The sequence below is a fragment of the Rhinolophus ferrumequinum genome (assembly GCF_004115265.2).
Source record: "Rhinolophus ferrumequinum isolate MPI-CBG mRhiFer1 chromosome 5 unlocalized genomic scaffold, mRhiFer1_v1.p scaffold_110_arrow_ctg1, whole genome shotgun sequence".
NCBI lineage: Eukaryota > Metazoa > Chordata > Mammalia > Chiroptera > Rhinolophidae > Rhinolophus > Rhinolophus ferrumequinum.
Genome location: NW_022680355.1, coordinates 10,859,611 through 10,874,935, shown reverse-complemented (window position 1 = coordinate 10,874,935; position 15,325 = coordinate 10,859,611). Strand labels below are relative to the sequence as shown.

Here is a 15,325-nt window from a genome sequence, read left to right as displayed (position 1 = left end):
CAACAGCACCTCCCAAGGTGTGACAGCCAGAAGTGTTTTCAGACATTGCAAATGTTCTCTGGCGGTCAGAGTCACCCTTGGTTGAGAACCACTAGTCTAGAGAAACAGTAAGATTGATACGCAGTATTAGGGGCCCATTTGTGGTTGAGGTCCACAGACTTGTGGTGGAATCAATATGTCTATTGTGTGTAGAGCCTTCTGGGAGGAAACGCTGTTTCAAACCCTCTCCCCTTCCTAGAGAAGCCTTGCTCCTGCCATCTTCTCCTTTTCCCTCCCTCCAGGTTTACTAGCTTAACAGTGGGCAGAGGCACTGTGGGTGAATGGCAGGCCCAGCCATTTTATTCTCTTCCTTTCTTCCGTTATCCCGTGCTCCATCCTTGCTGCCTTCTTCTTTTCCTCTTTTTCTTTAAATCACTGGTATTTTAGTTGCCTCTGGCTGGGGCTGGTGTTAATACTGAGACTGAGGGAAGAAAGATGTCCATTTCAGGCTTAAACCACATGCTCTAGCTTATTCTACCAGAAAGCCTTGAATCAGGAGTCATGGACACTAGCCCAGCTAATCTTTCCCATGGTTCCTTGTATATATATCACTGTCTCTTGGGAGCTCCCCAGGAGGGATGCCTCTGGCTGGCTATGGGATCTGTGGGTGTCCTACCATAATGGCATCTCACAGGTCCCCAAATCCCCAGTGACCTCGGACACATATACATAATTAGTAGACCCAAGGCCCTGGCAAGGAGGGTGTTCTGTTTCCACCCCAAGTGGAACTTGGGTGCAGTTCCAAAGTGGATCGCAGTTCAATTCAAACACTAACCACCCAGAGTTGGCATAAGACTCCACAGGCTTAAGGGCTCAACCTCCATAAGACTGCCTTCACTTCAGATGCCAGCCACCCAAACTTCTGACCAGCCCTGTACAAGTTCAGGGGTTCCCATGACCCGATTAGGTTCAGTGATTCACTAGAATGACTCACAAAACTCAGGAAAGCACTATACTCACAATTACGGTTCTATTATAAAGGATACACACAGGCCAAGACCTGGGAGGGCCCTGGATGTGGAGCTTCCATGCCTTCTCCCTATGAAGTCAGGGCATGTCACCCACCTGGCACATCGATTTGCTCACCAACCCGGAAGCTCCCTCAAGTCTCAGTGTCTAGAGTTTTCTTTGGGGCTTCATAACATCTATACCACTGATGAAATCACTGGCCATGTGACCATATTCAATCTCTAGTCCACTTCCCCTCCCTGGAGGTCAGACAGCTGAAGGTTCCAATCCTGTAATCACCTGCTTGGTGTTTTTGGTGACTAGCCCCCCTCCTAAAGCTACCTAGTGGCACACAGGAAATTCCATGGGCTGTTGGAGCTGTGTCAGAAACTGAGGCCCAAGAGCAGCTGTATTCTTTACTGAACCACAGAGTGGGTTTTGTGATCTGAATGATCTGAATGCCGAAGTCAAACCTCCAGAGAGCCTAACTGGGTGTGGCTCTTCCGAGCGGCTGAACAGAACACTTCCTGACAGATACATCCAGTGTCAGGCTATGACACCTGTCTGGGTGGAAATAAGATTGTCTGTGCAAAACACTAGTTGCTTAATTCTAGGAAACAGCTGATATCCTCAAGGTATCTCAAGTGTTCTAAAACAGTTCAGCTCATAATTCAATCAGCTTGATAAGAGGTAGGGTGATGCTTGTGAAAAATAACTAGAAAAATTACAAGACTTAGCAAGAAATAGAACTATTTGCTAAAGCCAGTGATCCTAATTTCTGAGAAAAAGACTCAAAAGGAAAAAAGTCTCTGGCTGATCTGGAAAGGAAAGGGGTCTGAGTTCCCCCACATCAAAGAACTTGGAATCTAGGGCTCACTCTCAATGAGTGAGACTTGAGGCTACAGTATCTGCCCCCGAAAGAGCCCAGGGGTCTTTACCGGAAATGGGGCCTACACGCCTGAGAAAGATGCCTCAAAGGGATTCAGGATGCCTCTCCTACAGAGTGACACCATCTTGGAGAGGGGAAACATGACAGTCCAGGAACTTCAAGTGCTATTTCACTCCCAAGCCGAGGATTTCTTCTAGGGTCATTGAAACCCAGCTCCCAATCAGTCTCAGCAACCTTTTGTGCATTAACTCAACAAATATTGACTATGTGCCAGGCTCGTACATCCTGGGAACACAATGTAGAACAAGCAGAAACGATCTTTGTCCTCTCAAGACTTAGAGTCTAGGGAGAACATGGGCATCAAATCATGCATACATAAAATCATCACAAGTTGTGATGAGTGCTCTGTAGAAAACAACTCGGCACAAACACCTCCAGGAAACGTCGTTCACAGAGCAGCCGGAATGGACACAGCTAATGAAACCATCTTCCAGGGTTGGGTCAAACCTACCTCAGTGCAGCATTCACCCTTTCTAGCTGCTTTTACCCTTTGAAGCAGCAAAGAACATATATACCGTGTTTCCCCGAAAATAAGACTTAGCTGGACAATCAGCTCTAATGCGTCTTTTAGAGCAAAAATTAATATAAGACCCGGTCTTATTTTACTATAATATAAGGCCGGGTTTTATATAATATAAGACCGGGTCTTATATTAACTTTTGCTCCAAAAGACACATTAGAGCTGATTGTCCAGCTAGGTCTTATTTTCGGGGAAACACAGTAGTAGCCTTTGATCTGACCATCCTTTAACAGTGGAAAACACTGATCAGAGCTCTTTTGCCATAAGTGGTTCCAGTTCTTTCAACCATTATTTATCATAAAGATACACGTGTTTGAATTATAGCTCAGTCACTGAGAAAATACTAGATACTATCTTCTCCCAACTTCAGTGTCCTCAGCTGTGGTGTGCAGATAATCTTTACTTTGCAGGGCTGTTGTAAGAACCAGAAACAGTATATGTAACGCAGCTTGAAGTCCCCACTCCATCCCTCAACGTCCTGTCCTCCCAGAAATATAAACAAGTAGCTGTTATGCTGCCCTTAAAATGTGATGTCCAGAACTGGGTACGAGGCTCTAGCCATGATGTCAGGCAAAACATCAGGGAATGAATGACCTTGTCCTTGGGCAGTCTGCTGGGGACGAACAGAACAGTGGACAAATACAACATTTGTACTCTTATGAGACACAGCTCCTTACCAGTTCACCCCAAATGGTGATCACCATCTTATCCACAAGCATATCATGAAAAAAAGTTTGAAGCGTTCCTGAAAGTCACTTATAAAGAAACAGATATAGGTGTGTGTATGTGTAGTTCTTGAGCCTGACCATCAGAAGGGAAATGTATATCTGTAGTGCCTACAAAGTTCTGCTTTTATCAAATGTGTCGGATAAGTTTGAACACAAGCTCTGAGCTTTGAACAGGTGTCAGAATTTCTGCTCTGTGCGGTACCTGTCGAAGGTGGCGGTGGTGCAGCTGCACTGACAGTGCCCAGGTTTGTCCACCGAGAGGCCAGCCCGGCCCTTGCCACTGCCCGCTGATAGTTATCATAGAGAGTCTTTCCATACTAGGGAGGAAACACAAAAGAAGTGAGAAGTTCATGTATTTGTCTCAAATATTTTGTACTCAGTTGCAATATACATATTGAGGGAAAAATACGTGCTTCATAGCTACTCTTTTTACTCGTTTCCTGAGGGTTTTTTTTTTTTTTTTTAAGTTCAGTTGAGCCTTGAACAACACTGGTTTGAACTGGATGCATCCATTTATGTACATTATTTTCCAATAAATACTGTAAACATTTTCTCTTATTATTTTCTAAATACCATTTTCTTTAGCTTTATTGTAAGAATACAGTATATAATACATATAACATACGACATATGTGTTAATTGACTGTTTATGTTATTGGTAATTTCAGTCAACAGTAGGCTATTAGTAGTTGTTTTTGGGGAGTCAAAAGTTGTACTTGGATTTTTCAACTGCATGGGGAGGGCGGGAGTCAGCACTCCCCGACTACCGCATTGTTCAAGGGTCAGCTGTATTAGTATTTCAACAAAAAATTCACAAATTGCTTTTTCATGTGTTCAGTAATTTTCCGGATTAGCAGAATCAGTTAATAGTTTTACCTAGACATTAGAGGAGAGCTTTAGCCACACAATTCTGATCACATATGTCTTTATATAATGCTACACCTGGTGTATGTAATTACACCTCATGTTTCTGAATTACACACTACACCTGCAATGTTCTGCAGGAGTAAATAAAGATCTGAAAAGTCTCATGTGAAAGTAAACACTTGATTCTCAGGTCATTGGAGAGGTCCATGTTTCTATCCCTCTTACCTGTTTAAAAAACCCAATGGGCAAATAAATAATGTTGGCAGCATTGACCCATTAATGGTATTGAACCATTAAGAACGAGTCAGCTATTTCACAGGGGCACAAAGACTGGAGCCAGGTTAGGAAGCCAACTGGTAAATTCAAGGTGGTGGGGGCAGGGAATCCACATGCTTGCTCACCTTGGCAATCCTTATTCCCGTGACCCACTGGTTTAGAGTTCTTGCGTCATCACAGCAGAGATACTTGATATACTGGGACTCCTTCTGAATTTGGGGATGCTGGAAAAAGTCATTTCAAAGATCATTTATAAACTCTTCATTGATTAGTGCCTTTCAAAAAAAAATTTAAACTCTAACAATGTATGTGATTTCCTGAGATTGTGGCAAAAATTACTGGGAGCAAGTTTAGGTTTAAGAAGAGGGTACTTTTAAAAAGGATTTTTAAAAAAATAATAACAAATAAAAATAAAAAGGATTTAAGAACTCTGGGGCATGATTTATCCTAACCACCACTTACTATTTATCAACAATAATGTTCATTTCTGCTTTTTTAACTTTTGAAAGCTTTCCCATCTATCATGTCTCTATTCCACAAGAAATCTGAGTCATTTCTCCATTTATCAGATAAGGGAACATACCTGATGTAAGTCTTATTTTCTTTTAATTAAAATTTAAATTAAATTGTGACAGTGGTTAGTAAAGTTACATAGGTTTCAGGTGTACAATTCTGTAATACGTCATCTATATATCACATTGTGTGCTCACCACCCAGAGTCAGTTCTTCCATCACCATATATTTGATGTAATTCTTATATCACAGAAGTAGTAATGTTTCTGTGACTCCCAGTGAATCTTAGGGTAATTTCTGCTACCAGGAACTAGCCTTTCTTAACTGTCATCTTCTACACAAATGGGCCATTTCGGCCAGTGGATGGATGGATTGCAGAAGGAATATTTCTGTCTATTCTCAAGTGGCAGTGACTTCGGGTGCTGCCCCAGGGGTCACCCATGCCTTCCGAGGGCTCACAGTCAAAGAGAACAGTGCTACGGGCAGGCACGAAGGGAGAGAGACACAGCTCACCCTGCATGCCTCTTTCTTAATCCTCATCGCCGTTGTAATTTCTGCTTTGTGTCTCTGTATCGGGCAGACCTTGCGCTCCATCAGGGTGGGAACCATACTTGTCATTCACTGCTGAAGACCCCAGTGCTTAGCACATGACCTGGCCCAGGCTCGGTATTACGGTCCAGAGGTGGAAATAAGTGTTGAGGGAAATCAACAAATGCAAGATTTCCTGCTCAGCCAGAAGTCTTGTGGCCATAAGGCGAGGGTCTGGCAACCAAACTGAGATTCTAAGATGTGCACCATGTGAATTTTCATGGGTCAATATAATGTTCAATAGAAAAATAATTACCAACATAACCTGTGTGTGTGTGTGTGTGTGTGCGCGCGCATGCTACTACCTCTTTTTTCACCTTCCTCCATTTCTCGGAGGAGTTCGTTACTCCTTCTAGGATAAGCATAAATTCCTAGTGGTACCCAAGGTGAAATGGAATGCAAAGAGAGCTGCAAGCCATCTTCAGTGGGCGGGAAAGGCGTAAAACTGTTCACTTCCTTTCTTAGGGTAATGCACAGACCTCTCCACTTCACTTTTGCTCTCAGCCTGATCACCAACCTTCAAGGAAATGGCTATTTTCAAATTTGATCTGAGCCAAGGGCATTGTACCTTGAAATTCAGTTTGAATCTGAGAGGCAGCATCTGGACTAGTCACTCACCCTGCTGGTCTGTCTAATGACCCAGCCAGCAAGAGCCAGTGGTTTTGCTGAGTGTGCCCAGAAAGGATAACAAGATCCATACAGACGCTGAGAGCTTGATGAGAGGTTAGTCATTTTGGGTTTTACAAATGAGAAAACCAAGGCTCAGAGAAGTTACTATATATTTTACCTCATGGTCCACTAGAACCTTGGAATCTTGTCCTGACCCCTAGAATTTATGCATTTATATTAAGCAAAAATTCCAGACTCTAAAGATACCTCAGAAAAAATAAGAAATTATAAAGAATTCCTCCTTTTGGCCTTTTGAGTCAATTGAGGAAAGTATGCCCTTATACTTTTATCTTTGTATAGACTGTTCCCTTTATTGAGGCCATTCAGCCCTCAGAATTTGTGTCAGCATCACTTGAAAAACGGCCAGTTCCTATTAACTTAGGTACCACAGGTTCCTCTCTCTCCAAAGGGTGACAGCGCCACATTAGGCTTCTGAATATTGCCTGTAGTTTTCCACTGTGACCGGCAGATGGCAGCAAACACTTCTGAGTGGTTGCTGCATATTTCCTTGTTAAAGGGGTTCAATGCTTCCTCATTAATTCTGAAAGTTAGATTTTATTTTTACAGATGTTACCTCAATAATCATCCTCTTTAGAGTCCCTTAAAGTTAAAACTATCATTTCAAATAATGTGACTCAATAGCCAGAATGGATTTGTTACATTAATTAACTCAAAGATCATATTGATGAAAACTACACTAAGCTGAGGATTTATTTCCTATATGGAGTGTGACAGTCTCAAATTCCCATAGTAGTCCCTCACAAAGCCAAAACTGCGTCCTTGCCTTTCAACACCAGACACACAGCTCCCTAAGCTACAATAACATTCTTGTTCTGACTGTCATGTAAGATGGATAAATGTGGGTCTCTTCAGCAATTTAATATTTATAATTGTTCTTAGAAAGCAGCTATTTTTTTGTTTTTTGGGGCATGTCATGTGAGAGCCAGGGTCCCAGGAACAGGCTACAACTCACATTGTGCTTGCAATGAAATGCACAAAGCAAATGTGTGGAGGTGTCCGCTCAAACAGCACAATACACAATTTCTATTTATCCAAATAGAGTAAAATGCAGTCATTCCCTTCAAAATATGTCTTCTGAGTATAAAACAGAGGCAAGAACTCTTGAACTTGAGTTCTAACAATGGCTCCTCCTATGATGAGGCAGATATACAAGCCTTGGTTAATTTTTTTTTTTACAACACTAGCGGGGCAAGTCTCACTGATTTCCTTACAGCCCATGAGAACTATGAACATACACAGTAGAATTAAGCATCAGATGACCTCGAAAGGTCTTTTGCAACCCTCAGACTTTATGGTTCTAAGATGAGCTACTTGGTGAACTGCCAAAGCTGAGGCTCCTTTCCAGCTCCCTTGTTAATGCAGAAACCCTCGGGGCTCCCAGGACATCATATCACAGCCCCTGTGCTGGGTCTTCAGTCATATCTTGGGACCTCGCCAAGGAGTTTACTGCCCAACTGAGCCTTTGGTGAAAAATAATTTGCACAGTGGTTTAAGGAAAAATGCTGGTTCAGCACCACTGGCCAGACGCTTCCGCAATTGGTTTGATAGTTCCTGACCATAAGAGAAGCTCTCGTAGGACATGCAGCACAGCACACAAAGGTCAGGGCAGTTGCAGAATGTCACTGTTAGAAGGGAACTCACAGATCCCGTAAACTTACAAATGAGGAAACTGAATGCTAAGACATTTGTCCAAGCCAAAGAGATTGGCTGAACTATAACTAGAACCAAAGCCCCACACATTCAACAAACACTTCTGGGTGCTAAGAAATATACCAATCCTTAGTAAAGAAAGATGAGTAAGATAGGCTCACACCATAATTAGAAAGATGACTAGGGATGTTGATGGTGGGGGAGAAACAAATATATGATTCCTCTATGATGTGGTAAATTTCACATTAAAAGTTTGAACACAGACGCCAAGAAAGGCTTTTTGGAAGAAGTGATCGGATGTTGTGATAACATTCGAGGAACATCTAGAAATTCTGTGTGGCTAAGGCCTGGGAGCTGTGGAAAGAACAGGCAGAAAATAAAAGGGACAGTTCTAGGGCCTGTGTCAAACTAGCATCTGGACTTGTCCTCTAGGCAGTGGGCCCATCAGACGTTAAAACAGCAGAGTAATATAGGCAGGAACTGGTGGCTGTGTGAAAGGTGGGCCGGGCCTGGAGGGAGGAGGAAGGACAAAGAAAAGGCGGGAAGAGAGATGTCTCTGATGGAAAATCAGAAGAAATTGATGATGGATTTAACGAGAAAGGGAAGAGAAGATGATGTCTCTATTCCTGGCTTGGAAAAGTAGGTGGGTATTATGGTTTTAATTGTGTTCCCTCCAAAGATGTGTTGAAGTATGAACTCCTGGTACCCGTGAATGTGAAATAGGATCTTTGTAGATGTGACCAAGTTAAGATGAGGTCATACTTGATTAGGGTGGGCCTTAGTTCAATGTGATTGGGGTCCTCCTAAGAAGAGAAGAAACACAGGCACATGGAGAGAAGGCCAGGTGATGATGGAGGCAGGGATTAGTGTAATGAAACACCAAGGATTGCTGGAAATTGCCAGAAGCTAAGAGAGGCGTGGAACAGATTCTCCCTCAGGGCGCTCCAAAAGGAACCAACCCTGCTGGCATGTTGATTTTGAACTTCTGGCTTCCTGAACTGTGGGAGAATACACTTCTGTTGTTTAAAGTCACCCAGTTTGTGGGACTGTGTTATGGCAGCACCAAAAACTAATACAGTAGGTGATACACCATCCATCTTGAGAGGGACTGCAGAAAGATGGAGTTTGTGAGGGTGGACAGAGGGGTGAAATCACCATGTGACAGGTTATGATTACAAGGCCAGGACTCAAATCCCAGTCTTTGTGACAGCATCACCCTCCCCGCGGCCCCCGCCATGGACTGTCATAATCAGTAAGCTCATATTGAATAAGAATCTTGTGGGCTGCACTCAATCAGTGCCTGTCCATGGAATCATGCCCCCTTTTAACATGCTTCATATCCTGAATTCCTTTTACAATGTATGTATATATTCTTTGAATTCTGTGGATCTGCACATCCTAATGAAATATCTGAATATCAAGATTTTTTTCTTCCACAGGGGACAGAAAGGGAAATTAGTGACTAAAATGTTCATAAACAAATTAAGTTCTCCAAACAGTGACAGAGCCTTTTACTCAGCAAATTAATAAAAATTCCCACTCTTTCGAGGGGGAACTGACAAGCATGTTCAAGGGCAAAATGAGCAGGGTGATTACGCATGAAAAAATGGGCTTGAGGGCAGAACCGATCACTATCCTGAGGGGAACAAAAAATGCGTGCTCTGCTGGGGTTGCTCCTGACTCCTGTTGGATCTTACATCCATCAGGCCCGTTGGCTTCTCTGAGCCTTCTCCCCCACTGGGGAGGCCCCCAACTCTCTCCTGAGACCGAAGCCTTGGATATGAACATTTTAGAAGTTCTAGCCCAGCGCCCTGAATCTTAGCATGCCATTCTCAGGGCAGTCCAGGACAACCTGTGTCCCAGTCCGATCATTCAACTCAAGCTACGATTCTAGGACCTAGTCCCAAACATGTGAGTCAGCACCAGAAATCAAGTCCCTGACCTGCTGCTCACTTTGTCTAAATCTGCATTCTGGGAACCTCTACGTCTGAGACCTTGTCTTTCTCTTGCCAGACATCCCTGCTCTGGCCCTGGCCCTGGCCCTGGGGTTTGGGCCCTTGTTCCTTTTCACAACTTTCATCCTATTTGCCCACTCTGAAGGGTATTTCATCACCAGCTAAGCCCTGACTGTTGATGTTTAGCATTAGGATACTTTCTAATGCTCTGAGTGCAAAACTTGACTGTGCTTAGGGAAAAACAAAGATTCCTGGGCCACATCCTTAAACATTTTGAGTCAGTGGTTCCTGAACCTGTATTTCTAACAAGCGTCCCCTGACTCTGAGTCAGCCAGTTTACTGGCCAACACTTCAGAACCTCTCTCCAAAACCTTCTCTCTACTTAAGAGATGCAAGCGGCGCTTCAGAGGTGAGGTGCCCTGGAATGCCCACACAGAAATGAGGGCCTCCGTTTTGGTACTTTCTCAGGGTCTCATGATTCCAAACAAGGGCCACAGGGTTGGATAGGAACACAATGAAGACAAGGTTCAGGGGTGGCTGGCAGCCTGCGTGGCCGAGAGGATATTTTGTGTCCTAGTAAACTGTCTGAGAGAGTGGCCTCTGAACCACCTCCCAGCTTTTCATCCTGGCTCAGGTTCCACATCTAGGAAGAACTATGGCTCTTACTTCATAAGATTGGTAGAAGGATTAAATGAGTTAATATATGTAAAGTGTGCAAAACATCACTTTCTAGATGCCATATAAGTGTTTGCCATTATTCTCATTACTCATTTATGCCAGGAGCAGAGAAGGAGTCGCAGGAACCTGAAGTAGGCGGGACATTCTCCTCATCTGGCTCTTCCTTCTGACCCAGCAGGCCCCACCTCAGGGCCTTTGCACTTGCTGTTCTTGTTCCCAGAAGTCCCTTCCCCCAAGTAATTCTTGTTCCCTCACTTCACTCACATCTTTTGCTCAAGGTCCCTCCCTCAGAGAGCCTTTCCCTGGCCACCCCACCCATAGCAGCCCTGGTCACAGTCCTGGTACATCTGTCCCCTACCCTGTTCATATTTATCCACGGCTTCATTACTTCCTGACATCACATTACATATATATTTTTGTTTATTGACATTTCCCTCACACGGCATGTAAAAACTCCATGAGGACAGGGATTATTGTATGGTCCGCTCACTTCTGTATTCCCAGCTTCTGGGACAGTACCTAGCAGAGAGCTGGCATTCAATAAATATTGAAGGAAGGAAAGGAGGGAGGGAGGGAGTAAAGGAAGGAGGGAAGGAGGGAGGGAGGAAGGAAGGCAGGTACTTAGCTCTCCCTTCCCCCAGTCCCTTCCAAGCCATTATCCTGGGGCTGTTCTGTTTAGGGCATGTTTTTCAACAGCAGCACTGTTGCCATCTGTCGACAGATAATCCTTTGTGATGGGGTTTGCCCTGTGCATTGTAGGATATTTAGCAATGTCCCTGGCCTCTACCCACTAGATGAAAATAATAACAGCCCCCCACCCCAAGTCATGACAAATGGATATATCTCTAGATATTGCTAACAGTCCCTCCCTTGGGGGGCTAAATGCTCCTGGCTGAAAAACCACTGGGGGAGTGTCAGGCGATTGAGCTAGTAGTAGAATGGTTATTATTATTATTTGTAATGAAACTAGATGCTCAGTAACAACAAAAAGAGGACTATGTCTAAATGAAAACTACACATTATCCTGAGTCCACAGTGAAGGCAATCATTTCAGCCAATTGTTATTTGATAACTACAGTAATAAGTAATAGTAAATGTGCACAGAGGGGTCATTTGGAATTCAAAATGATAAACAAGATTGAGACCAATTATTGCGTTTGACTACAAAAAAAACCCCAAAAACGGACCATAGACTTAAACCCAGAGCGCTATAAACATATAAAAAGACCCTCGGTACATCATATATAATAACCCGTTTACTGAGGTGAATGATAGGAGATTCTGATTTAAAAAAACACCCAAAAAACAAAGTAACAATTTTGTATATATAAATTATTTCTCAGTGACTTTTAAGGGCTCTGTTAAACCTTTCCATGTGCCTTTTGTTCTTCATTAAGGAAGGTAACATTCTGAGAAAATGATAGAAATTTAGAAGAGATGAGTGGTTGCCAGGGGTTAAGGACGGGATGGGGGCAGGAGGGCAGGGGCTGTGGCTATGCAGGAGCCGCGTGAGGGATCCTGGTGGTGATGTAATGTCCTGAATCGCTGCTGTATCAATGTCAATATCCCGATTATGATGCGGTACTACCGTTTTGTAGATGTTACCTTTGGAGGACACTGGGGAAATGGCACAGGGGACCTCTCTGTATTATTTCTTACACCTGCCTCTGCTTTACAATTCCGAAAATATAAAAAGGTCAATTAAAGAAGAAAAGTCATCTCCTTAGAACTGCTATATTTTTAAAAGACAAATGGGAGCAATAGAGGGGAGTGGGCAGGCTGCGTGTGCTCGGTCAGGATTTAGGGAATGTGCAGGTCTAGGGGATAGCCAACTCCTGCATGTATGTATGTAGGTGTATGACAATAGCACACTAGTGTGGGCGCCTCTGAAATGACAGGGTTCACGATCATTTTCGACGATGTGGCCCTTGACAAAGACTATGTCCGTTACAAACGTAAATATAACTGTTGTCCCTCGTTTGTGAAAATGATGCAAACCAATCGCGTACACTTTGGACCACTTCCTCAGGAGAGGTGACGGCTTTGCGAGGAGCTCACGCAGGCGCACAGGGAGTCCAGTGGCATATATTTCTAGAAACACGTTGACCGGGTTCTTCCTGGGGGGAGGTGACTGACCTACAAAGGAACCTCGCCAGGAACATGGTCTCGTTAACACCTGCTCCACAAACTTCCATCTGGGAAGTAAACGAGGAAGCCTGACTCTTAGAAAGGACAAATTCTGCACACAGCCTTACGCCGTGTCTAATGGGATCGTATCATCCACGCTCTCTGGTATGAAATGGACGTGAAGGGCTGTGAAGGGAAAGGAATTTATGGCATTTGAGGCAATGACCTGGCCAGAACAGCTGCATAAATTCCTCGAAGTCATTTCTAGGTGTCAGTTGTTACATTTGGCAGATAAAAGTTACTTCTGCCCAACCTCCAAAGTAAGGTGGCAACCTAAACCTTATCAAACACCTGATAGTACATAGTCCCTTTTGATAATACACACCTTAAAAAGTTTCAAGATCCAGTAATGCTAGTTTTAAATTTTTTTTCTATTTTTCGTATTTTCTGTATTTTTCTAGGAAATCTTACCAAGTTCCTAATTTGTAAAAACTTCTTACAGTGTAATAAGAGGCCTATAAACAAAGACCTAAAAAAGGTTTTTCAGTTTTATCAATAGAATTGTAAATAAAATTTGTTCAACATGTAGAGCTTTCATTTTCATAAGTGATGAAGAAGCCCAGACAGACGCATGTTACAGTTTTTGACAAAGATAATGGGCTTTGGGGGAAATGACCCGAACTGGTAGAAATGTTCCCCCCTTTCCTGTTTTGGCTTAAAATGAAATGCTTATTATATTATACTTATAGTTAACTATATAACATTTAGCATTTTTTCCTTAAAAGGAAATAGTAACTCAAATGGCTTACAGATATAAAGCAAGGATTTCTTACAACATACCTTTAAAACAAAACAATAGTCAGTGGGTGCTTTGTATTTCATTTTACACTGAATCCCATAGTAAATGTTGACATTTTCAAACTGTATAAAACACGCCAGATCTCGAGATGTCTGAAAGAGAAGGAAAAAAATAACCGAGTTGACAGTTAATATTTTCCCAAGGTTGTTCTTGATGGCACAACTAAGGATGACATTTTAGTAGAAAAATATTGAATTTTAGGTAATTTATTGCAGCATCTACCATGCGTAGTTTCCTAAAAGCCAAGCCTGTGTTTTAAGAGGTAAAAGAGTACACCTAACGCAAAACAGCATGCCACAGGCCAGACGTGGAGTGAAAGATTATACTGCTGTTCTAGCGCCTGCACATGGACTTCCAGGGTCCTGGTTGACCTTGAGACATCATTATTGATGCTGTCAAAACAGGTGACTGGCCACTTTGTCAGAAATTTCATTTTGGCTTTTGCCATTCTAAGTCAGTGATGGATTTCACAAGTGAGCATTTAAAAAAAGAAGTCCCCCTCAGGAGGAACAATGAGAGGTAAATTTGATGCTCAGTAAATTAGCACGCATGTCATGCACTTCTTCCTGGGAAAAAAGGTTCCTTTCATGCTTTCTCCTCAGGGCTGGCGGCGTTGCTATGGAAACAGAAACCTCTCCTCCATGTATAATATATTTGTGAAGACTGCAACCTCTAATCTACATATTTGGTTACACTTCAATTACAAATTTGTTCTATTACTTTTTTCCCATCACAGTCTGTAATTCGTTCCCCAGTTAGTGAATAAAGGGCAGAATCGCTATATCTCAGTGCACAATTCCTTTATATATGGTTGTACATTTTTTTCTTGTAAGATATTTTCTTCTGGATTTTCAAAGTTTTAATCAGCGAAATGAAACATATTTATCATAATTTTAAAAACAATGAATATATATATGTGTATATATAATAAAATGAAAATCTTCCTTCATCACTCCTTTTTCTAATTCCACTCTTTTCTCCAGAAGCACCATTTTGTAAATGGTTTGATAATATTTTTCCAAATGGCTTTGGGTAAGCATTTATACCTATGTATTTGTAGACATCCCTACATATGTACATACATATACTTATATAGATGCAATTTTTAAAACACGAATAGGATTTTACTATAAATACTGTTCTGTAAATTTGCTATTTTTTTTTAACATTATATCTTGGAGTCCTTCTATGTCAGGATATATGAATGGATATATGACATTCACTTTATTGTTGCTTAGCATTCCACTGCATATGTGTAACGATTTTTTAAACCATTGTACTATAGATGATTAGAGGTTATTTCAACATTTTGCTGTTGCAGAAAGTACTGTGCATATGAGCAGATATTTCTGTGTGATAGATTACCAAATGTGGAGTTGCAATTTGCAAGAATATTCCCTTTTATATTTGCATAGATCTTGCTAAATTGTTCCTCAATTTGGCTGAACCAGTTTACATTCCAACCTCTATGCTTGAGAGTGCCTGTTTTTCTTACCTACTCCTGCTGAAATTTGTATATTATCAATATTGTTAATTTTAACAATCTCATGGGAGAAAATATTTCACTATTTAATTTACATTTCAGGATTACTAGTAAGATGGAGCAACTTTTAAATCATTCAGTGGCTGTTGATCTTTCTTTTTCTGTGAATTTTCACTTATTAAGTTTTGTGGTATTTCTATGACTATATTTATCTTTTTCTTATTGATTTATTGAAGTCTTTATGTTTTATGGTATTCATACTTGGTTATACATGCTGCAAATATACTCTGACTCTATAGCTAGTCTTTAACTTCTTGTTTGGATCTTTGGTCATGAGGAATTAAAAACAACTTTATGTAGTCAAATCTGTCAGTTTTCTCCTTCATAATTTTGAGTTTTTAGTCTTGCTTAAGAAACATTTCCACCCCCAAATTATGAAAATATTAATCTATATT

At 41.9% G+C, this 15,325-nt stretch overlaps 1 protein-coding gene across 1 annotated transcript in view; it reads right to left on the bottom strand.

The window, feature by feature from the left end:
- Positions 1–15,325, bottom strand: part of APBB1IP (amyloid beta precursor protein binding family B member 1 interacting protein) — a 107,620-nt gene that overhangs the window by 6,954 nt on the left and 85,341 nt on the right. Inside the window, exons 10-12 of the mRNA XM_033100616.1 lie at positions 13,369–13,479; positions 4,453–4,551; positions 3,387–3,501 (exon numbers count right to left, since the gene is read on the bottom strand). Of these exons, the coding sequence (XP_032956507.1) occupies positions 3,387–3,501; positions 4,453–4,551; positions 13,369–13,479 (325 nt within the window). The remainder of the gene's footprint in view (positions 1–3,386; positions 3,502–4,452; positions 4,552–13,368; positions 13,480–15,325) is intronic.